The 25,240-nt window shown below is 35.1% G+C and overlaps 1 protein-coding gene across 3 annotated transcripts in view; it reads left to right on the forward strand.

The window, feature by feature from the left end:
- SPAG16 (sperm associated antigen 16) overlaps positions 1 to 25,240 on the forward strand; it is a 696,030-nt gene that overhangs the window by 267,984 nt on the left and 402,806 nt on the right. Inside the window, exon 11 of one of the 3 annotated variants that reach the window (XM_037523988.2) lies at positions 5,337 to 5,497. The exons of the other annotated variants lie outside the window; for them this stretch is intronic. Coding sequence (XP_037379885.2) covers positions 5,337 to 5,460 — 124 coding nt within the window. The 3' untranslated portion in view covers positions 5,461 to 5,497. Of the gene's footprint in view, positions 1 to 5,336; positions 5,498 to 25,240 lie in introns of those variants that run through there. 3 annotated transcript variants of the gene reach the window in all.

Consider the following 25,240-nt stretch of genomic DNA (forward strand, 5'->3'; position numbering starts at 1 on the left):
AAATCCCTTGTGGTTTAATTATCACTGATTTTTTTTTAGAAGCAATTTAAAATTGTCTACAATTGTGGTTAATTTAGCAATACATTTTCGGTGGGGTGGACATGGCAATATGTGTTAAAATATTAAACACGCCTTCATGGGCTTGGAGTAGTTTAATTGTCAAGTTTCTTTTATAGCAAAACTAATATAGAAGTTGTTATAGTCAAGTCCTTTTTATTAATCCAAACCCTTATTGAGTGTTTGTTTTTAAGCTTACAGTAGAAAATAAGTCTCTTTGGAGAAAACCAAAATTTGAAAGGAACTTGAATCCTGTCTATATTTCCCTCATTTTAAAATCATGAGATTTTTGGTAAAAGTGACAAGAAAATACTATTACTGTTCTTTAATAAACTCACATTTATTTATATAAAGAAAACAGATTTGAGGTCTAAAATGGTACATCAGGTTCCACTAGTGCAGAGATAATAATCATGCTTTTGGGGGAAGACTATTTGACAACAGCTTAAGAGATACATAAAATTAAAAGCATTAGACTGCACAGAAGAGATTAGCCTAGTATGTTCTTTCAGTGATGAGGTGAGTTGCATAAATCTGGAACTAGAATAGAAGAAGAAATGTGTGCACCCTAATCCTAAACAAGAAAAGCATATTCATCTTTAAATATACATTCAATATTTAAAGAATAAGCATGTTTTTATAGTAATATGGATTTTCTAAAATCTATTATTTTTAAAATGTAAGTTAAGTCTGGTAGACAAGTTCTTACCACTAAATGGAAAGGATTAAGCATGAATGAAAAATTGTTCAAACATTTCCAGAAGTTTATTCTGTGGGAAATAAGTCCTTCAAGCTATTTAATGAAAACAAAAAGTGTTTGTGAATAGATTTTTTTTAATGAATATTGCATGTTACGTCATCCTGTAATGAAGGTATGGCACTCATTGACACATTAAAGACAGCATTTTCTAACATATTAGAAGCCAGCTCCTCTCAAAATTATAAAATTTCAGTGTAAGATACCATCCCAAACCAAGCACAATTTCCCCTCTCTATCTACCAATCTGGTATTCATCATGACAAATGCTCAGGAATGCTGTTTTTAAAATATCACCAACTTAAAATCTATACATGTAAAGAACAAAGCTGAAGTACTGTATGTAGTGACCTACAGTCTTCAGCACATAAAATGAAACTACAGAGGAATCACATGACTGGTGCTAGGTGGAAGCAAATTTTTTGTCAGTGTAGACTTCACTGCACCGATTGTGGTATATTCCATTTAACTTCATTGAATGTTTGTCTTCTCAACTATAAAGGAGCAACAATTGTGCCTCCCCGGATATGTTGTTATGAGGATTAATTACACATAGAAATTCATTTTACCAGCCCTAAAATGCTACAAAAATTCCCCATGCATTTCAACTTAATTTTACCTCCTATTTCTTAATTTTACCTTCAGTTTTTCAAGTCAGTTCAGCATCCCTCCTCTGAAATGACTTTTAAACATGTTCTCTTCTCCTCACATCTGTGGACCCTCCTCTACCTGTGTGGCCTCTTTTCCATCTAAGGTCTCAGCACCTGTGTGTGTGCATGGCCTCTCTGTGCACCTATGTGTGTGTGAAAGATTTGGATAAGGCACTCCCGCATGACTGTCTTGAAACAATGGTCCACATCACAAGGTGGCCGGGAATGCCTAGGTAACCATTGACTGACTGTGTGGTCAGGGTCCGAGATGGTCTGGGAGCAGCCCAAAAATTATGCCATGCAACTGCACAGGAAGTACTCCCTGTACATGTGGCCAACATGTCCTCCCCTGTTTTCCGTAAGATTGATTATCCTTTGATCCCTTTGCAGTCCTGTTCCCCATAAGATGAATACCCTTTGTTTCCCCCTGCACCCTGTTTCTCCTGCATTGTCATATAATCATGCTTGTTCACTATTACTTAATAAATAGCAAGAGGGCTATTCACTGGACAGCAGTGTCTTGCCTTGCAAATCTGCTCCAAGACTCGTCTCTCAAACATGCCCCCGGGAGTGTGCTGGCATGCTCCTGACCACCAGATATCTGCATTGTTCATCAAATATCAATCCTTTTTAATTCTTTTTTTTTTTTTTTTTTTTTTTTTTTTTTTTTATAGAGGCATTTTATTATTTATTTATTTGTTTGTTCATTTGTTTTGTTTATACATGCACTGGGTACAGTCAGAAGCGCGGGAGGGTGAGAGAATTCACCAGAGCCAGAGCGGGGAGCAGACAGGCAGAAGGACCGAAGTACACTGCTGAGGGGAGCAGCGGGTGGCAGGAGAGGTCTGCGCACCATGTGGGACCCTCCTCCGGTGGCCGGGGAGCAGCCGGGAATCGAACTCGAACCGGCGCCGCAGAGGCTGCGGGCAGCTTCGCAACCCAGCGCTCTACCGCTGCGCCACCGGGAGGCCCTTTTTTTTTTTACTTTTTGAATTTCTGTTTTATTTTTTATTTTTTTAATAATAAATTTTATTTTTATATTCCCCATACAATTTCAACCCCCATTTTGACCCCAATCCCCTCCCGCCACCCACCCCCCAAAAGTGTCTCTGGTTCATAGATTTTTGTTGATTTTGATTTTCACTTTCTTATAGTTATTCATTTTCCTGGTCCCTTATTTAAGTTTTCTAGATTCCTGCTATGAGTGAGACCATCCGGTATTTTTCTTTTTCTTTCTGGCTTATTTCGCTGAGCATGATCCCTTCCAGCGCCATCCATGTTGCTGCAAATTGCATGTGTTTATCTTTTTGGAATGCTGAGTAATATTCCATGGTATATATGTACCACATCTTCTTGATCCAGTCATCTATTTTTGGGCATTTGGGCTGTTTCCAAAGCTTAGCTATTGTAAATAGTGCTGCTATAAACATAGGGGTGCAGGTGTTCTTTGGAATTGATGTTTCTGTGTCCTTTGGGTAAATACCTAGGCCTTTTTAATTCTTAATGAAAATGTAAATCTTATGGGAAATCCACAATGTCTTTCTGTGACATCTTACACCTTACCTGCATCTTATCTTGCCTGCTTTGCTTTCTTTTTTTGTTTTTAGATTTATTTATTTATACATACAAGAACTGGGGTACAGGCCTTGGGGGGGGGTGAGAGGATTCACCAGAGAGAGAGAGGGGAACAGAACAGGTAGACTGAAATACACTGCTGAGGGGAGCAATGGGCAAGACAGGAGAGGTCTGCTACACCATGTGGGTAGCTCCCTGGCTGGTCAGGGATGGAACTCGTGCTGAAGAGACCAGGGACAGCTTCACAGTGCTGTGCTTAACCCCTTGCACCACCAGGGAGGCCCTGCTTTGCTTTCTATTAAAATGCTGGAGTATGTCCTTCAACCATAGGTTGCCTGAACTCTACCCTCTGCTACATTCTCAGAATTCTAAGCAAATTTTCCTTCTCAATATAGTATTTTCATTGACTTTATCTCCTTTAGAATCTTCCCATTAATATTTAGAATGAGGTTGAGGTTTATGTTCCAGTCAAACTAAGCCAGCACCAAAACATACAAAAAAAAAAAAAAATGAAACCAGCAAGCATACACACTTTTATTTTTTTTGAGCTTTATTCAATTTTTATGGAAGTAACATTGTACTGTAACATTACACATTATACACTAAAAGTCCCAATCTGCCCTTCATCATTTAATTTACTCTTTTTACCTGATTTATTCTCCTCTCCTCTCCTTCCTCTTCTGATATCCATTAGTTGGCCTTATAGTCTAACGGTTTATTTGTATTTTATTTAGTTCATCCATTTGTTTTCTATATATTACACGTGCGAGTGAAATCGTTTGGTGTTTCTTGCTGACTTATTTCTTTAAGCATAATGTCTTCTAATTCCACCCACATTGTTACAAATGGCAGAATTTCATCTTTATTTACAACTTTATCCTTATATATCTTTCAGCTACCATCATCTCTCTTTCCTCCCATTTGGAGTCTTTTTTTTTTTTTTTTTTTAAATGTCTGCACTTTTATCTCTTCTCCAAATAGATATGTCACTACAATTCATCCCAAATAGATATATTATCAGTCTAACTTCTGCATATACAATTTACTTTCAGTAGTTAGCAACCAATTGTTTTTATATAACAACTTTAAAATCCTTTGAAAAATAGTTCCAGAGAACTCATTTCAAGTTGCAAAGTTTCTGTTATTTACATAACATTTGTAGTCTAACTACACATATGGTTATTATATAAGCTTTGATAACAATTCAAAAAGGAATTCTCTAAAAGATGTTAAAATAGCTAAGCATGATCTTATACCAAGATCAGAAATAGAGGCAAGATAATTTTCATGTTTCTTTTAAATGCCAGTTTATCCCCCCTGTTGTCCTGTTTGTGTATCCCAGAAGCCATGTATCTCTTATATACTTAAATATTTATTGCTTAGTCATGAATAAATTACACATTTCTTGGTGGATTATGAATATGCATTGCTTCACAAATGTCTGAGGTTGACTCAAAAAAAAATCACTAATACCTTTGAATTAAACTGGATCTTAACCCTTATATGAAATCCAAATTTAAGAAATTCTTTTATAAAATATTATAATAAACACAGGGTGAATAAAGTTTCAAACTTAGTCCTTAGCTGTTCATATTATTCCTATTCAGAACACTCTTAATATCAAAGAATTGTATTTTAAAACGATTCACTGAATTTGAAATGAAAATTATTTTAATTACAGTGACAGAAAAGTCAATATGATATTTCTTTCTGGCAGTTTGTTCATATGAATTCATTCAAGAAGTAAAATTTTATCGATATAACTTATATGCACATTATGCAATTTCATATGTAAATGGTAGCTCAAATCATAATGGTAGCCCAATTTTATAAGCAGTATTTTAAAACAAAGTATCTAGACTCTGTGCAAATAGAAACTTTTATTATAAAGATTCTTGGCTTTCAGCATGTACCCTTTGCTTTTTTTTTTTTTCTGTTTTACTGTGTCTTTATCCATTACTTTATGTTTATTGTATTGTTTTCTTTTGAACTTTCTTTCCAAAATGATTTTCTTCAAAGGCAGTGTTGAGAAAGGAGCAATAAAATTTATGGCCTGGCTACATAAAGAGCAAAATATATTTTAGCAGTCATAACTGATATCTCACAAGTTAAATGGGTAAATCTTATTTAATACCTTTTAAGGATTGCTCATATCTATTATATATCTCATTATATATATTATATATATAACTCCATATATATAATTGAGAACAAAGGAGTTATATTTCATTGGCTGAGGAATGTGTTAGGAGCACAGAAATGTGGTTAGTTGACTGCAGTTGTTTGGCTTGTCCTAGGGCAGTTACACAAAGAAGGATGAAGAGACTTGAACTGACCGCTTGCCTCTGGATCACTGCCTTCTCTGTGTCAACAAGCTTGTGTCTTAGCCCAAGGCTGGATCATTTGTTGATAAGCTTCTAGGCTCTACTCTTTTGTAAATGCAAGTCTCAAAGGAGAAGTTTGGGTAAAGTTTTTTTTTTTTTTTTTTTTTTTTTTTTGTATGCTCTAGGATCTGAGAACAGTTGTAACCCTTTAACCCCAGTTTCAATGTTACCAAATTACATAAATCTAAAAGTTCAGATTACTCAAAATTCTTTTAAATTTGACCTAACAATGCTATTTTTCTCTTATTTTTCCCACTATTAAAATTAATGTATAACTTCTAAATATGCAGTAAGTCATGGTGAAAGCTTGTTGTGATAATAGTTGATGTGAATTAAAAAAGTGAGTTTCTTTTTTTTAATGAATAAGGTTCATTTAATTATATCATAACAGAGAATCAGGAGTTAATTCTAAAAGTCTAAAAAGTGTGTGTCCTCTAGAATAGTGGTAAGGTAAACTCTGTAAGCACTGCAAATAATGAGATTTTATACTTAGGATTCATATTGGCAAAGTCTGGAAAAGAAATTATCATGATATGTTGTATCCTCTTTCAATATTAAGCTATTTACCCAGTGTTTAGTGTGTAAAATTCTATTATATTTGTTCAATATATAAAAGTGATACTAAAACTGCCAGTCATTTCTGTACATTAATGTTTTTGCATCAGAAATGAAGCTTAAATTCTTATGCTTTCAAGGTAATTTCTATTCATTATCAGTTAAACTCTTTGTATACATAGGTCTAATTTCTTCTTTCAAAAAAATTCCTTTTAATAGAAATTATGGATAATTTTCAACTCTTTCATTCTTGTTCATATTCCTGACATTTGAAATTCCAGAATGTATATTGTGGAAAAATTATCATTTAATAATAACTATTTCATGATACTTATCAGTTGAGACAATAGAGAATTCATCTCATATTAAATCTGATTAATTTTTTATTAGCAATCTTTCTTTGGATTCTTGACTCTTTAACTGCTTTGCTAGGATTTTTTAATACAGTTATACATAATTTGTTCATTTTAATTGTTCACTTTAATGATGCTTTAGTAGATTCACAGAATTGTGTGACCATCAACATAGTCTAATTTTAAGAATGTTTCTGTCACCTCAGGAAGAAAGCCCATCAGTAACAGATCCCCATTCTCATCCTCCCCAAGGCAATGACATCTACTTTCTGTGTCTCTATAGTTGCTGTTCTGGACAGTTTATATAAAATAGTGTCATGAATGTTCTTTCATGTCTGACTTCTTTCATGGAGCATATTTTCAACATTTATTCATGTTATAACATGTCACTATATTATTTGCATTTCCTTAATGTCTAATGCTCTTGAGAACATTTTCATGTACTTAATGGCCATTTGCTTATATTCTTTGGAAAACTGTTCAATTCCTTTGCCCTTTTTTGAGTAATTTATACTTTTATTAATGAGTTTTGAGTGATCTCTTTATATTCTGTTTCAAAATATCTCATCAGATACATGACTTGCAAATACTTTTTCCCATTATGTATTGTTTTTCAAACATAATGATTTTAATTTTGATGAAGTCCAATTTATCAGTTTTTTAAATCACTTCTGTATGCGATACAGTTCACTCATTCACTCAAGATCATGAAAATTTACTGTTTCTTCTATGAGTTTTATAATGTTAGAATTAGATCTGTGATCCATTATTAACTTTTTCATGATGCAGGGACCCAAATTCTTATGCATATGGATGTCTACTTGTATCATTTTTTGAAAAGATTAATTTCTCTTTCAAATTTCCTTGCACATAATGGTTTATTACTATTATAGACAGAATATACAGCCCTAGTATGCATTCTTTAAAATACTTTATGAGGGACTTTCTACTGTAGCTTATATTTCACTACACCAAAGTTCAGAAAACTTTTCCTTAAAGGACCAGCTAGAAAATATTTTAGATCTATAGGTCATTTAGTTTCTGTCACAATTTCATTATTCTGATGTTTATGGCATTCATTGACAAAATATAAATGAATGAGCTTGGCTGATACAGGTACAAACTTAATTGCTAAAACAGGAAGCTGGCCTTCAATTCCTGGTTTGCTGAGCTTTTTTTTTTTCCCCCCTTAAGATTTATTTATTTATTTATACAAGCACTGGGTACAGTCAGAAGCATGGGAGGGTGAGAGAATTCACCAGAGCCAGAACGGGGAGCAGAGCAGGCAGAAGGACGGAAGTACACTGCTGAGGGGAGCAGCGGGCGGCAGGAGAGGTCTGCGCGCCATGTGGGACCCTCCTCCGGTGGCCAGGGAGCAGCCAGGGAATTGAACCGGCACTGCAGAGGCTGTGGGCAGCTTCGCAACCCAGCGCTCAACCACTGCGCCACTGGGGAGGCCCTTGCTGAGCTCTTAATCAGACTTAAGCTTCTAAATAACCATGGGTACATAACAAGCATGTTTTTAAAATGAATGAAAAAAAAAATTTCTTATCTCACACCATGTGTGTTACCCTCTTTCAGAAGTATTCTTTTTAGCTCATCTAATTCTCTCTTAAATTGTGATGTTGACCCATTGCTATGACTTGTCTTAATTACAGTACAGATATGCTCTATATATCTGCTTGCTGCAGATAGCCATTACTTTTATTAAATCAACTTCAATTTTTTATGCAGTAATATTACAATTTTGGTTGTGTGATCATTTGTTTGTCCAGTTCTTTTTCCTCGTTAAATGCTGTTGAATTATACCATGTCTATATTTCTTGTGTACTTTCCATTCTTCCTTCCTGTGTTTGACCATGTTGATTTCATCCCACTGTATCATGATCTTAAACTAGATTTCCTGATTTTGTCTACAGCTAGAATTAAAATTAAAAAAAAAATTTTCTTAGACTTCAAAAATATACCAGGTATTATCTCCACCATTACATCTCCAAATCTTGCACCAAATTTGCAATGTTATACAGTTTTAGAAGTTAACTTCCCAGTCCTGCTTCAACTGGCTCTACATTTCCACATACCAGAATAGAATCAGCTGTGCCAATATTTTTCTGTGCTTTCTACCAAGTATGTTTGCAACAAAAGAAGAAATTTTTGTCAATTTCATTAAGAAATTAGCAAAACTCAAGAATTTCACCATCACACTTCAAATTCTAGTCTCTCACTGACTATATTTTTGAATTTTGTCATTTTGTCATCATCTGTAGCATAAAAGCAATAATGCCACTTGTTCTAAGGAATGTAGCATAAAAGCAATAATGCCAGTCGTTCCAAGGAATGCTGAATTAGTCACTGAAGAGCTGGCATTTTGTGAATAAAATGTTTTAAATATACAATTTCTCACCAAGGGGCCAAAGGGTCAAAACTCTCCTGTTGGTAAATTGGATGTGTGTGATTTAAAATAAATATGCATCATTAATAAGGATTTATAAATGTGTCTTCAGATCAAGTTCCATGTACTTGGAAATTAATTATGAAAGTAATCAAAATATATATTGAATTATAAAATATAGGTATGAAGAAGAATCTGCATTTATTTTTTCTTGTGGAATAAAGACTTTCTATAGATCTTAACTTATGATTCTGGGAATTATATATCTTCAAAATGATAATGCATCCCTTGACAATGGAAGTTGAAACTGTTACTTAAATCTGCCACTTATTCCCATTGTTTTTCATTATATATTAAGAGATAAGAAGTATGAAATGATATTTTAGGAGATAATCAGTTTGTCCAGGTAAGTGCCATGTTAGCTCCATAATAAATTCTGTTTTGCAGAACACAAGTTATGCAGTCTTTCTCAGAGCAACAAAGTAAAGCATACATCTTTCCACAATGCCCAAACAGCTCTTTTACATGGCAGGAAGACATAAAAATTTAGATTCCAGAAAGAATATGTTAAAAAAAAAATGAGGTTGGTGCCTCCCCGGTGGCACAGCAGTTGAGCGCTGGGCTGTGAAGCTGCCCGCAGCCTCTACAGCACCGGTTCGATCCCCAGCCACCGGCAAGGGTCCCACATGGCACAACAGACCTCTCCTGCCGCCCGCTGCTCCCCTCAGCAGTGTATTTCATCAGTCGGCCTGTTCTGCACTCCACTCTAGCTCTGGTGAATTCTCTCATCCTCCCGTGCTTCTGATTGTACCCAGTGCTTCTATAAATAAATAAATAAATAAATCTTTAAAAAAAATGAGGTTGGTTATGAGATACCTAAAGAAAATAGGAGTTAAATGAGAGAGCAAGATGGTGGGAACAGAGGATCTAAGAAGCCTGAGAACACTGAAATTTCCAGTTTAAAATTAATTTATGTGTAGCCTCTGAATTTAGGAATAAATGTGTGTGTGGGGTGGGAATGAAAGGATTTAATAGTTATTATGGGAAACAAATATTTAAGGTGAATAATTAGTTTATAAGATTTGACTTTGCTTTATTAGTTATAATATCAAAATAAAGTATTTTACAAACACCAAGTCACATTGTTATAAATTTCATGAAAACATGATTTTTCTATTAAAAATTGTGTCATTTGTGACAATTTACCTCTAATTTCTTTCATTCATCAACACACAAATAATGACTAACCAAAAAAGTACTAAAAAAGGCAAATTGTTTTGTTTGCATTTTCCTTATGTTGTAGGGAAAATCTTGAGATATATCTTCTCTTTGTAAGTTACTTTTTCACCTTTGATGGTTTTGAGAAAATGGACTAGTTGATGAGAGGTGGTGAGGAAGGAATGTTTTAGATCTTTAGACTGACTTCTTTTTTTTTTTTGATGTTTTTTTTTTAAATAATATTATTTTTATATTCCCCATACAGTTGCAACCCCCCCATTCTGACCCCAATCCCTCCCCTCCCGCCCCTCACCCCCCAAAAAGTGTCTCTGGTTCATAGTTTTTTGTTGATTTTGATTTTCGCTTTCTTATAGTTATTCATTTTTCTGGTCCCTTATTTAAGTTTTCTAGATTCCTGCTATGAGTGAGACCATCCGGTATTTTTCTTTTTCTTTTTGGCTTATTTCGCTGAGCATGATCCCTTCCAGCGCCATCCATGTTGCTGCAAATTGCATGTGTTTATCTTTTTTGAATGCTGAGTAATATTCCATGGTATATATGTACCACATCTTCTTAATCCAGTCATCTATTTTTTTGGCATTTGGGCTGTTTCCAAAGCTTAGCTATTGTAAATAGTGCTGCTATAAACATAGGGGTACAGGTGTTCTTTGGAATGGATGTTTCTGTGTCCTTTGGGTAAAGACTTAGGAGTGGAATTGCTGGATCATATGGAAGCTCTATGTTTAGTAGGTCCAGAAATCTCCACACAGCTCTCAGACTGACTTCTTAGTAGTGAGTAGGCAGAGATCAATAGAGGAAGAGATCAAATAAAAGGAGAGGTGCAAAGGTATTAGGCTCATTGAACCTTCTTAACCATGTTGCCTAAGATCAACCCTCCTCTGAATTACAGAATTTTTGAAAAAAAAAATTTAGAATGCTAAGTGATTGATGTCTTCTTACATATGTTAACTTGGAGTTCATGATCTGATTGTATAGTTCAGAATTTTCGGTAATAACCAGCTATCAGATTTTTCCAGGCACAAGTTGATAAAGAACAGTTTCTTTTGAGATATGTTAAAACAAGTATCTACCTTGATTGTGTAGACAAAAACAATAATAAATACTTTTAATATTGAACTGAAAGAGGTAACATCTTTTTCCCTAGGCAGAATGTGTTACGAATACTCATGATTTCACAAAAGAAGCAAAGGTATTAAGAGAATAAAATAGATACACTGTGATTATTTGAAGTTTAATTTGTACATTTTTCATTTGGTGAATTAGTTTAAGTCTCTCTCTTTTTCCTTAAAGTTTCCTTTTACCATTTATTATCATTTTCAGAAGAAAAAGAAAACTAAAAATGCAGAAGGAAACAGAAAGAAACCCCCCAAATTATAGCAATTTCAATTTTTTCTCTATCATTCAGAATAATTGTTTTCAGAAGAGAAAAAAATTTAAAATGAGAACATCAGTAACTGAAGTTACTATGCAATAAGATGTAAGATTTCTGAGCAGCTATTTTATATAAATGGGTATTTTTTTTTGTCTCAGATTGGCTATACTGTAAGGTTCTAATACATAACAATCTTTTGTTTTTTGTATTAAACCTTTACCTATAAAGTATATATACCTGTTTAATATCTGTGTACATAGAAACAAATGAATAACATAAACCTTATATAAACCAGGTAATTCTGGAGGTAATATATACCCAACAAGCAAGAAAATGAACAGAACATTTTTAATGAGAAACCTATAACAACTGGCACCTGTCCTTGGAATAGGGCAGGATTATAGCTTAGACAATAATTACAGATCCTAGGCAGAGTAGATTCTTATGTCCAGAGAGTTAATATAATATAATCCTACTGTGTGGTAATGAGGCATAACAGAAAAGTGAGACAAGAAATTATGGCAAATATTTGATGATTGTTTGTGCTGGGGGTGGGGAGTTGCAAAGATGAGAGAAGAGCTGAGAGACAGTTTTTACTTTTGAATTGTGGTGCACACAAAACTTTTCAATATTTCAGTTTCTTCACAGAGACTACAAGTCTCTATGAGGCTTGTAGAGGCCAAGCTTCAAGAAAGATGAGAGGTTTTAAATGGTTTCAGAGGTCCTGAGTGAGCGAATGAGGTGCTCACTCGTTTCCTGTTGTCAACATCTTTCTTCCAGCACCACAAGCCTAACTAAAAATTCTAGTCTGTTTCTCAGCTTCTAAAACTCTGTATATTGGGGTTACGAAATTTCTTGAAGGGAAAGCTATTGCCAAATAATGAACTTTCATCCTTGTACCTTCCTTCTTTCCAGACTCTCCATCTCTTAATTTTTGGTTTCTTTGGCAACCCTAACCTCCAGTTTATTATATATAAATTCTACTTGATTACCTCTTATAGACCCAGTACTGGGGTAGGAGGTAGGAGAAAATTGAGAATAAAAGCAGATATGTTCTTTGGTCCTCATACTATATCAAATTAACTGGAGGACTCAGACATAGTTAAGTAATTGCCTAAATGCTGCCTTATTGGTGGCAGTGTTGGGAGAAGCCTAGAGGGACTACACCAAGAAGGTTCAGCCCTGATCCAAGGGCAGTCTCGTATTTATTTAGAACCAGGTTCAGAGAAGATGTATGAGCTCGTGGGAAATATATATGCATGGGAATGTGTTATTGGAGATGCATTATTGTCCGGTGCAAGCAAGGGTGGAATGACCTAGGGCTGTTGCTTGGGGGGTGGAGGGGGGGCTTTACACGTCCCCCTAATGAAAGCATACTATCTCTATTCCCTATTCTTACCTAACTTAATGCTTATCTTTATAAGTAAGGTATGTTAGGTAATCTTGCTAATCTGGCCATAATGTCTGCCTGCTGTTTTCAACAGATAACTGGTTTCCAGTGTGTTCCTTATACCAAGACTTTTGCCCTTGGTGAGAGATCTCTTGCCTCATTGTATATTAAGCTTGACCAGTGGGACTTCTGGGCATCAAGACAATAGCCTTGAAAACAAGGAGGGTCAGGGATCCCACACATAAATACAAGTAAAATTGAAGTAGGGGTGAGTGGAAGGAAGTACATGCTGCCAAATCTATACTAGGTGTTTTAACTTTGCTGTGGAGGCCAGGAGGTGATAGACTATCACTAATTAAGGATGGGTAAAGGTAGGTTAAGGGAGGAGGAAAGTAAAGAGCATTACTGGAAGAGGGTGCAATGTGGTAAGGAAAAGAAGCAGAGAGTCTTCTGACTGATGTGGTTGAAGGAGGGAGTTTTGGAAAATATGACATGTGATAAGGCCAGATAAGATGCTAGATTTGATTTCATGTAGTATAACTCATGTCCAACCACTATGGAGAGCTGTGTGGAGATTTCTGGACCTACTAAACATAGAGCTTCCATATGATCCAGCAATTCCACTCCTAGGTATCTACCCAAAGGACACAGAAACATCAATTCCAAAGAGCACCTGCACCCCTATGTTTATAGCAGCACTATTTACAATAGCTAAGCTTTGGAAACAGCCCAAATGCCCAAAAATAGATGACTGGATCAAGAAGATGTGGTCCATATACACCATGGAATATTACTCAGCATTCAAAAAAGATAAACACATGCAATTTGCAGCAACATGGATGGCGCTGGAAGGGATCATGCTCAGCGAAATAAGCCAAAAAGAAAAAGAAAAATACCGGATGGTCTCACTCATAGCAGGAATCTAGAAAACTTAAATAAGGGACCAGGAAAATGAATAACTATAAGAAAGTGAAAATCAGAATCAACAAAAAACTATGAACCAGAGACACTTTTTGGGGGGTGAGGGGCGGGAGGGGAGGGATTGGGATCAGAAAGGGGGGTTGCAACTGTATGGGGAATATAAAAATAAAATTTATTATTAAAAAAATAAATAAAACCAAGCTGAGAAGCTTTATCTTTATCCACAGAGTAATGGGAAGTCATTGAAAGAAATGCTTATTAGAAATATTTGCTGACTGCAATGTGGTTAATGGTCTGTGTTTTATTAAATATTATAATACCAATTTTCCTGTTACATCTAAAATTCAAAGAGATTCTCAGACATATTCATGGTCATAGAGCTAATAAGTGATGAATTTGGCAATCATATTCACAATTCTATTTCCTGGTTTGATATTTCTTCCTTAAGTTCAAGTTGCCTTATGTGAAAACAGGCATAGAGAAAGGACTTAAAAAATAAATTTGGTTGTTGGATGGCACGTAGCTAGCAGAGACCAGTTCTGGGTTCTGTACTTTCAGATTGGAAGAAACAAAAGAGAGAATGATCATGTTGATTTAGAAATTGCTGGTATGGCATGTAATGAATAGCTGAAGGAACTAGGCTGGTCTGTTCTAAAGAAGAGAAAATTGGGCCTCCCTGGTGGCACAGCAGGTTGAGCTCCACGCCATGGAGCTGTCCGCAGACTCTGCAGTGTGGGTTTGATCCCAGCCGGCCAGCGAGAATCCCATATGGTGCAACAGACCTCCCCTGTCACGCCCGCTGCTCCCCTCAGCAGTGTATTTCTGTCATCTGCCTGTTCTGCTCCCTGTTCTGCTCTGTCACTAGTGAATCCTCTCACCCTCCTGCTTCTGGCCTGTCCCCCAGCTCTCGTATAAAAATAAATAAATCTTTAAAAAAAAAAAAAAGAAAATGTGGGTAGTTGGAACACAGTAGCACATGACAAACCTGCCTGTGCTTTCCTCCTTCAAACAGTAAAGAGAATGAACTTATTCTGCAGGGCTTCATAGAGCTAACCAAACCAATGGGAGTAAGGTAGAGGAAAGTACATTTCAGTTTCTTAGAGAAGAAATCTCCAGGGACATCTGTTGTCAAACAGTAGTGTGGTTTTCCTCTTGTTGAAAACAGGCAAAGCCGGGCAACCATATGTTAATGATATTGTGAAAAATATATATATCCATTAAGTAAATAAATGAACCTTATGATGTGTTCTTCATACTTCAATTCTGTGATTCTCTGGTATATAATGGCACATGGTATTTTAAATTTGTAAATGATTAAAGAACCTAAGTATAAAAAATTGATAAAATGCTTTCTAATATCACTGAATTTTCTCATACAAATTGTTCCTTTTTTTATTGAAATATCCTCATATAGCAGTGGTTCTTAGAAAGCCTATAGCACAGTTAAAGTCCAGGTTCAAGACAGTCTGGAATGTTGGACATTTTAGGTTATATAATAAAACATCAATCCCTTAAAATAATTCTTGAAATATACTGAATATTAATAAGAAAACAGATATGCTAGAAGTCACTGTATATGTAGGATAAATGGAAAATTTTATAAAGTTTTATGTCTAACTTGATTGTTGGCATAAAATTGATGGTTCCTTTGTTAGCATGATGCTTTCTTAATGTGCTCAGCATACAGCTAGCAATCTTCCAAAAGACAGAGATTAATTGTTCTATTAAAACACAAAAACAAAAACAAAAATGTAGGTTTTTCAAGTGAAGAATGATACCTGCAGTTTGGGAGATATATTTATGATTGCTCACTGAGGCCTGTTTTAAAGCTTTTGTACCAATAAAATATATATAACTTTTGCTTCTGCCACCAGATGGCAGAAGGAAGCATTGCTTAAGTAAGAATTTACAGTTAAATTGCTTTAATATTTCTTACATAATTAAATTAAATCAAAACAGATAATTTGAATATTTTTAATAGCTCTTGTGACAAGTTTGGTAGTGGTGGAGATGGAAAATATTAGTTAAAATGAGATTTTGGAATGAAATTCATTATAAATGTTTAAGAAGTCCCTTAAAATAGTACTATTTTACTAAGACAAAAAGTCTCACAAGGAATTCCCACTAACGTTTTAATTCATGAGGTAAATATTTTAGTTGTCCTCTCATAAATTATTAATGGCTGCATTATTCAAAAGGTAGTCAGTAGACAAGTAAATAGGGTTAATAAGCTAATGAACACATAAAGTACAAATCAAAGGATAAAAGTATAATATAGTTAAGACAGATGATTTGAAACAGAATTATAAGTGTTTTAAAGAGTATATAAGTAATCACATATACATTAAGAGATAATAATTAAAGAGATAATAAAATTCATTCATCCAGATCCTAGGCATTTGGAAAGTCATTCATTTCATCCATTTGTGGCATGCATCTGAAGAGGTGTGATCCTATATCTTGAATCACATACAGTGTTATAAACCAATGTTATGTCAATAAAATAAATATTAATTTAAAAAGTCATTTCACAGGGGGGGAGGAGGGAGAGGGTCTGGAGGGAGGGAGAACAGGGGACTGGGGTGATGGTGCACGGGTGCATTGGGGAAGGAAGCTCTATGGGGACTACACCTGAGGGGGTGGGAGGAAGCAAATATTGTTTAAAAATGAACAATGATGTAAAAAATAAAATATTCAAAAAAAATAAAGTCATTTCAATGAGATACCCATTTCTTAACTAAGTAAATGCTGTGACTCATCAAAAAAAAGTTTCAAGATAAAGGAGATTTAACTTTTTTGTAACAGTTTGTATTTTTGTAATGGTGTTTTTGTTCCGTTTAAAAATGTCACTTCCTGGTGGCATTGACTCTTTGACCCTCTGTATCTGCCTGAGCATCCTACTGATGTGAAAGGAAATATTCATATATAGTAAATTTGTCTGGCTGAATCATTTGCATGAAAAGCCCTTTCTTTGCCTACCTAAGGGGCTATTTTGAATTTGAACTCATAGCATCATATGACAACTTGACTGTGTTTTTCTTTTTTCAAAAAAGATTTATTTATGTATACAAGAACTGGAGTACAGGCCAGAGGTGTTAAGGGTAAGAGGATTCACCAGAGACAGAATGGGGAACAGAACAGGCAGACTGACAAAATACACTGCTGAGGGGAGCAGCGGGCAAGACAGGAGAGGACTACTGAACCATGTGGGTTGCTCCCTGGCCAGGGATCAAACTCATGCTGCTGTGGCTGCGAATAGCTTCATAGGTTGTGTCTTAACCCCTTGCACCACCAGGGAGGCCCTGTTTTCCCTTTTAAAGCAAGATTTTTCTTTGATTTCTGTGTTACATTTCATCAGGTTTGTTCATGCATCCCTTTCGATCTCTTTGGTGGGAATGGGTCCTGGCCTCCACCCCCAGCAGATGTCAGAGATCATAGGACCATTTGTTTATCCTCAGCAACTCCCTACATGGTGTCTTCATTCTCTCACCTCCAAACACTATCTAAATGAGGTTTCCCAAGTGTCTATTCAGCCCACTTCTCTCTGTTGACTTCTAGATCCATATAGCCACTGCCTACTTGAAATAAGTCTCTTTTATTCTAGCACATTCCCTTTCTTGATGGCATTGACTTTATGAAAGTGTAAGATAAGTTTTCCAGCACAATATTCCACTTTTTTTGGTAAAAATGTCAAAAAATGTGCCAAATATTCTATGGCCTGCATTTGTATCACAAATTAAAAAAAAAAAAAATGTCACTAGAGAAGCCAAACAATCATCACTGTTCTTCAAAAATAGGATATTTATAAAGGGTTTTGAAAGTTTATTTTTGCTAAGGACAGTAATAGCTAAACAACTGAGGTATATCTTAATTTACAGAATAGACATTTTCAGGGATAAATACATGTTTGAGTCAGCGTGTATTGATTCAGAAATGTGTTGGTTAATAAATTTGTTTGAAGTAAGGGTTCTTGGTTTATCCTGGTTGTTTTATATTAAAAAAGACCTGCCTGTATGAATATGCCTGTAATGTATATTTTATATTTCTTTCACATAACTTGGAGTAGAAGACTGCCAACAGTCATCTCCCAAAGGCAACCTAGTAGCCTATGACATGTCTTATGCCATATATTCTGCTAAAATGAAAAGCTGCAGTGCAGACTCACTTTGAATTTGAATCAAGAGGCATGAAAAGAATGAGACACAAGGCAGTGGGATACGCAGTTGTAGAGTTGTGTATTAGGGCCTCCCCTAGTGGCTCAGTGGTTGAGCCCTGGGCTGTGAAGCTGCCCGCAGCCTCTGCAGTGCTGGTTCGATCCCCAGCTGCTGGCGAGGGTCCCACATGGTGCGACAGACCTCTCCTGCTGTGCCCGCTGCTCCCCTCAGCAGTGTATTTCATCAGTCTGCCTGTTCTATTCCCCGCTCTGGCTCTGGTGAATTATCTCACCCACTCGTGCTTCTGACTGTACCCAGTGCTTGTAGAAATAAATAAATCTTTAAAAAAAAAAAAAAAGTTGTGAATTAATTTGCTGAAGCAACCATGAGTCAATCCAGTTGTGAGAGTCTGTCCTTATGAGGAAGAATGCTATTAAAATGAGCACCTACTGTGTGCCAAGTATTGCTCTGAGTACTTGAAAGCAGTAAACAAAAGTTCCTGGAGTCATGGAATATAAAAATTGATAGAGACATAGACACAAATAAATAAATATACAAGGCTATTTCAAGTGACTATAAATCTTGTGGAGCTATGGATTTAATAAAGCTGGTATTATTCTGGGATAGGGTAGATTGGAGCAGTCCTAGAAAGTCACTTTGAAGGAGTGATAGCTGAGATTGTGAATACTAAAAAGTGACCACCTGATAAAAAATTTCAGAGAAGAACATTTTAAGCAGCATGAAAAACAAATGCGAATACCCTGAGACATAAGCTAAAACACAGAAAGGGCAGTGTAGCTAGCTAGGGTATTGTGAGGGGTGTTTAGAAGTGTTGGAAGAAATTGTCATTATCTGGGGATGTTTAAATCACGAAGAAAATCCACTAAAGACTTATAAGTAATGAGATATGATATCTAATTATTCTCGTTGTATGGACCATGGATATAAAGTGAAAGCAAGGAGAACTGCTTGATGAAGAACAAGAGAATAATAATTTTCTTAAGTTTTCAAATGGGGCAAAGGGACACATTAAGAGTAAACTAGAAGGAATGATAGGGTCCAAGTAGTATTGTATTTATTTACTTATTTATTTTTAAAATTGGGAAACCTTAAGGATATAGGTTAGACTTGAATAAAAAAAAATGCAGAGAAGGAGCAATTATAGAGACAGGTAGAAAAAAGTGACCGATATAAGATCCTAGCTGAGATGTCAAGAGTTAAATAAGAATTGGCTTCCATCTGAGCTGTCTCAAGTAATCCAAGAAATTCTGGTGAATTTTACATTAAGGGTTACTGGTGGAACCTTTATTGGCTGGAATTAGCAAGATAGAAATGTTAAACTACCCCAAGTCCCATTTTTATCCCACAGAGAGTCATACCAAGAACATGCATCTGATGCACATGTCAGTTTAGAGAAAGAACCCCTCATGTAATCCCTATTAATAGGGCAGGCATGAGAAGTGACCTTGTCAATAGGGAATACACTGCTTTTTGACATCAGGGATTTGAGGACTTCTTCAGTCCATCTTTGCTATAGGAGATGTCATTGTTTCTGTGAGAAGCTGGGTGCGGCTATGTTTCTTGAACTGAGACAAAGAAGAGCCCAACCAGGTGTTAAGTTCATTGTCCAGACAATCCAGAATAAGCAGCTGTGGCCATTTTTTTTTTTATTTCTGCTTATGGTATAATAGCTATGAACAAGAGAACAGATACTTCATCTTAGACTAGACAATGATTATATGAAGGTTGAGGGTTTTGAGGTGAGAACAGGAAAACAGAAATTTCAGGAACCACCGTCTCCAGTTTTCTCAGTGAAGAAGACAGCTATGTCTTTTGCTGAGAACAGAAGTTGTGTTAGGGCACTTGAGAGACCTAGTGATAGTTTAAAACCATCAATGGTTTTAAAGAAGTTGTTGAGAGATTAGTTCATATGATAACTCCTATGCCATGACCTTACATTTAGTGAGAAACAACTCCCCAATAATACCAGGAGGCTGACAGATCAGGAAAAAAGGATTCTCAACAAACAACTATGAACCAGAGACACTCTATGGGGGTTGGGGGGCGGGGAAAGGAGGGCTTGGGGTCAAAATAAGGGGGTTGTAATTGTATAAAAAATAAATAAAATATTGCCATCTTAAAAAAAAAAAGGATTCATGAAGAGACCAATATTCACTCTATTTCAGATGTCCCATAAATCCTGAGTGAGACCATGAGAGGTAGGGTATGGAGGCTTTTATCAGCTGTGGAATGCTTTTGTGTACACAGTTTTAGGTGGAACAAGTGGGGACAAAAATATAACATTAGGATTTTGTTGTTATAGTGAGCTGAGGATAGCATTGGTATTAAGAAGTTCTAGGATTTTTGAGTTTAGAGATAGTGGCTAGGTCAATTACATGAATTCCTAACATTATAATGAGAATTCTGATACAAAGAAAGAATGTAAGATATCCAAGTTTGGAGCAAATTCAAACAGTTTTTTGAGAATTCAGTGGATAGAAGTGGTAAGGGAAAAGCAGAGTCTACATAGATGACAGCATGTGAAGAATAGATATTATAAGAGATAAAGATTTCCAGATACTGTTGCCACCCCACCCCATACATAATATACAAAGTGGTGCAGATATGGGGACCTGTCACCTTCGTAAAAAATGGGAAAAATCTCAGTTCAGCCAGTAGACAAGGCTAGAGTTTGATAATAAAGAGGATACAGCATATGAACTTGAGAGAAGGAAATCTAGTGGGAAGAATAGGTATAAAGTCTATCAAAATAAAATTTTAGAGAAATGCTTGCTTTTATTTTGGTAGTGGAGGATTGTTGAGATGGGAGCATAACTATATTTAGCTTCAAATTTTCTGATACTGGTTTTTGATGTTTTACTTGCAGAACCAGCTGAGGTTTGGAATCATGATTTAGGGCCGTGGTGAAGCCAGGATTACCATGAGGATTGTGGCAAAATCCGTCAGTCCTCCATCTGGGCCTGATTCATGTATCACTAGAACAGGATGGTAGTGGATTATTGCTGGAAATCTTGTTTTCATATTCACTTTTATTAGACATCAAGATCAAGCAGTAATTAATGCATGCAATTTTCAGCATAATTAAAACAAGAATTAATATATAATTTTTAACACTTCTGCTATTTTAAACAAAGATTTCTCTCCTGGCTTAACAGTGTAAACGTAGAGGTTTGTCATTCAATATACCTCTTGGAAACGCAAAATCTCTATCATTTACTAATAAGTATAATTAAAGTACTGTTTTCTAACAGACCAGTAATTAGGCTCCATAATAAACATACTGAAGTAATTCTTAGCTGTGACAGTTAAACCACAGCAAGATGAGGCTCAATTCCTTTTCTCTCTCCCTCTAGTTTTTACTTCCTCTTTAAAATTCTTACGCATCAGGTTTGTGTGCGTGTGTGCTCTTTACACATGATGTGGTTATGGCAGAGGGTGACCCTGGGGCAAAGGTCTTTTTTAGTGACCAGCTGGGAGCTTTTCTTCCTTCATTTCTTTTTTCAATTCTTACTCATCCTTCTTTGACAGTCCTGCATATGTCACTGCCAACAGACCGAGGGATGAGATGAAAAGTGTGAAGGAATGCAGCCAAGGAAAGATGAGTTTGTTGTCTGTTTTCCTTTCAGAAGGTGGATGACAACTTTTTCTTGTTCATCCTCATCATCTCAGTTGCTTGCACAGCTGTTCAATTAATAACTAATATAAATAGATAGATAAGCCTTTTCCTGAAACTAATTGTGAAGCTAGAAACTGACCTGTTTACCTATTTATGTTTCTATTTCTGCTTTGTTGATTTTGGTAACAGTTTTTATGGGAAACTTTTTTTTTAAAGATTTATTTTTATGCATATAAGAACTGGGGTACAGGCCAGAGGTGTCAGGGGTGAGAGGATTCATAAGAGACAGAGTGGGGAACAGAACAGGTGGATTGACTGAAATATATTTCTGAGGGAAGCAGGGGGTGAGCAGGAGAGGTCTGCTGTGCCATGTGGGTAGCTCCAAGGCCAGGAATTGAACTTGTGCTGTAGTGGCTGCGGCTAGCTTCATAGGTTGCTTGTTAAACTCCTGAGCCACCAGGGAGGCCCCCAGGAAACTTTTTTTATTTCACCAAGGTTACATATTCTTTTGGTGATGGGCCTCAGATTACAGATTAGCACATGGGTGACTTTTTGGCAGTCTTCTGATAATGGATGCATAAACAGTCCTCATTACAGTTTCCATATGCATGAAAAAAAAAAGTAATTTTGGTTTATTGAGTATAAATTATGAGAAACTTCCTGAGAATATATTATTTGTATTATTATATCTCTGTATTTGACTGATTCATCTGCTAACTGAGGGAGGTATAATAAAGACTCCTAAATAGTTTTAGATTTGATGTGTATATTTGGGTGCTATGTTATCAGATGTGTATAGGTTTATGATTTTATATCAATAGTATGAATTGTATCTTTCATCTATATTAAATGACTCATGTTACCAACCATGTCTTCCTAATATGGATTAGTACTATCAACCTTAAGTTTTTCATCTTACATGTGTGTTATACTTTGTTTTTATTTCATATATAAATTATCATTGTGTCATAAGTTTGTCTTACTGTGCATGGAGAAATCTAGGCATAGAGCTGTAAACAAAATGAAGGAATGCCTTTCTGAATTCTGATAGTTTTTTTTTCCTTAACATGTACTGTGTTTCTTATAAACAATACATATAAGTTGTGTTGTTTGTCTGCTTTCTTTTATCTAGTCTGAAAATTCATATATTTTACATAAACTGTTTAATTCCCTGAACTTCACTCTTATATCATATTGTTTTCTGTTTTTATGCAGTCATGCCAAGTATTGATTTTATTTTTTAACTTCTACTTTTTGAGCTGTTTTCTTCCCTGTTTGTTATTCCACTAAATTAGAATGCTTTTGCCTCTTTCTCATTATATTAGGGATCATCTTAATGTTGAAAACATACTTTAACCCATACTTTTTCATCAAATAAAATTGATACACTTTTTAAATTTCAGCTTTTCATTGTAAAATTAGATTTCTATTTTATCAAATTGGTACTAAATGCCTCCTTTGTCAATAAATTGCTATTTATTGTTAAATGTACATATTAATTTTTTAAATTATGATTTAATTTTTGTGCTCCATTTTGTATCCACATGTGCAATAATTGTTTGGTTTCATCCTATCTTTCATTATTATTAGAACTCAAACTATTTTACCTCTTTAAGACTCACAGCCTTGAAATTCCATAAATCTATGTTCTTAGTTTTGATTCATATTTTATTGACTGCTGCATATTTTAAGTATTTCTTTTTCACAGTATTTGCTTGTTCTCTCTCTTTATATATACATAAATGTATATATACATATATATGTATTTGACAGAATATATCAGAATCTTTCCATATGTCTGTACATATATATACATATATATATGTATTTGGCAGAATATAGCAATACGTTAGAGTAAGTATCTGATTTACAATACTTTCCTCTCAAAATTCTTTATTAGTTTATTTTATTCTAATTTATTATTGAAAAGTTAAGCATCACTCCTTTAGCCAATATTTGTAGTTGCTCATAGTTATTTTTGTTATGCTGTTTTGTTTTATATTTGTTTGTTTAAGTACTCGTTTGTTTTCAGCTCAGGAAAATTTTGTCCACTCATGATTTTTATTTCACTTGAATTATGTAAGATCTTATGCCCCATCAATTTAATAATCTCTGCTTCTTGCATCTCCTTGAACTTTCTCTGTATTCTAGGAAACATGCATGCCATATCACTGATTTGCTATTAGTAATACTTTACTGACATTGTTTTAAAACATTTCAAGTATTAATTGATTCATCCTCCTCATAATTCTACATTAAAATATTATTGTTCCATGTTGTAAATGAGGAAAGAGAGACATAAATAGATTTTGAAAATTGCTCAATAATTACATAACTAGTCAGAGGGAAACCAACCGTGCTCCAAACCCCATGCTGTTGACCATGGGGCTATCCTGACTGTATATTGCAAATTTTGCTTTAAACTATCTATAACACAATTTTTAATTGTTCTAGCAGATTTTTATGTTATCCTTTTTATCTAAGTACTCTCTGCATTTCAGTCTCAAATTACTGTGTTGCTTTCCTCCCTTCCCCAACTGTATCATGTATTTTCTCAGGACATTCTAATCCTTCCAAGAAACCACATCTTAAATATCTTCTTGTATCTTAAAAAAATACTTTAATTCTTCTAATTTATTCTGTCCTCTCTGTCCTCCAATGATGTGCATTCTCACCTAAATTTTTTTTTCCTCTATGTTATAGTATTTTTCAGAAGCACTAAACTGTTGTTGCTCTTTTAGATGGTGTGTTTCCTCTTTGTTCAGTTTCCAAAATGAGAGAGCCACCAGACTATTTTTCAGCACACAGTGTATCTGAATTTTATTAACCAAATTTTCTGGCTCCCTATGCCCTATACTATTCACCCCTATTGCTAGAGGGCAGGTGTATGAGAGTGTGTGTGCACTGCTCATGTTGAGTCAGGTTTGAAACCCAGAAAGGTCTGATTTTAGCAGTGTGTCATGTTTGCTCTTAAGTTGACATTTGTTTTTCCATTTATAGCCCAAATAATTTTCTTTACAAAGAACAAAGATCACAGAGAATAAAGCAAAGAGAATTATGCTTTATAATCCATTAACATTAACCACAGCTCCAATGGCCAATTTATCTCATAATTGTTCTTTTTTTTGTATGGTGTAAATCCATATACTAGTCAAACCACTGTTTGTCACTCTGAAGTTGATTTTGAACTTGACCTCACAGAGATTTTCTGGCATCCATGATAATATATTATGATCTCTTCTGGTCTAGGGCCCTACCTTTCATCTGTTTTTTTTAAAGATTTTATTGTACACTCTTCTGGTTTTATTTTTTTTCAAAATTGTAAGTGATTGCATAATGCAAATCATTCCAGTATTTATGGCCTATGATTTATGGCCTACTATTTTAACTTCCACACATTATTATTTGTATGTCAGTATTTTACATTCTCACTTTAAAACCTGACCAGTTTGAAGTTGGCTGGGATAACAATCCCCAGCCAGGTGAACCTTGTATTCACCTGTTTTCTCTTTATTTTAATATCAGGTTATGATTTCTCAGTTGAAGCAGAAAGAATGTATAGGTGAGAGTATTAGCATTTTGACCGGTTCCATTATTTATCCTGCTATTTAAATAAAGCAAAGTTGAACTTACAGCCTTTATTAATACAGGCTTTGAAAATAACTGTATTTCTGCATTTTGATAAACATTTCTTCATGAGCAACAAATTCAGTGGAAGTTGAGTTATTAATTGATAACATCATCTCTCAGTTATCTGAGATCAATAGCATCAAAAAGTTCAAGTTGGCACATAAGTTAATAGTA

The sequence above is a fragment of the Talpa occidentalis genome, unplaced genomic scaffold, assembly GCF_014898055.3.
Source record: "Talpa occidentalis isolate TD23 unplaced genomic scaffold, MPIMG_talOcc4v2.1 talOcc4.3, whole genome shotgun sequence".
NCBI lineage: Eukaryota > Metazoa > Chordata > Mammalia > Eulipotyphla > Talpidae > Talpa > Talpa occidentalis.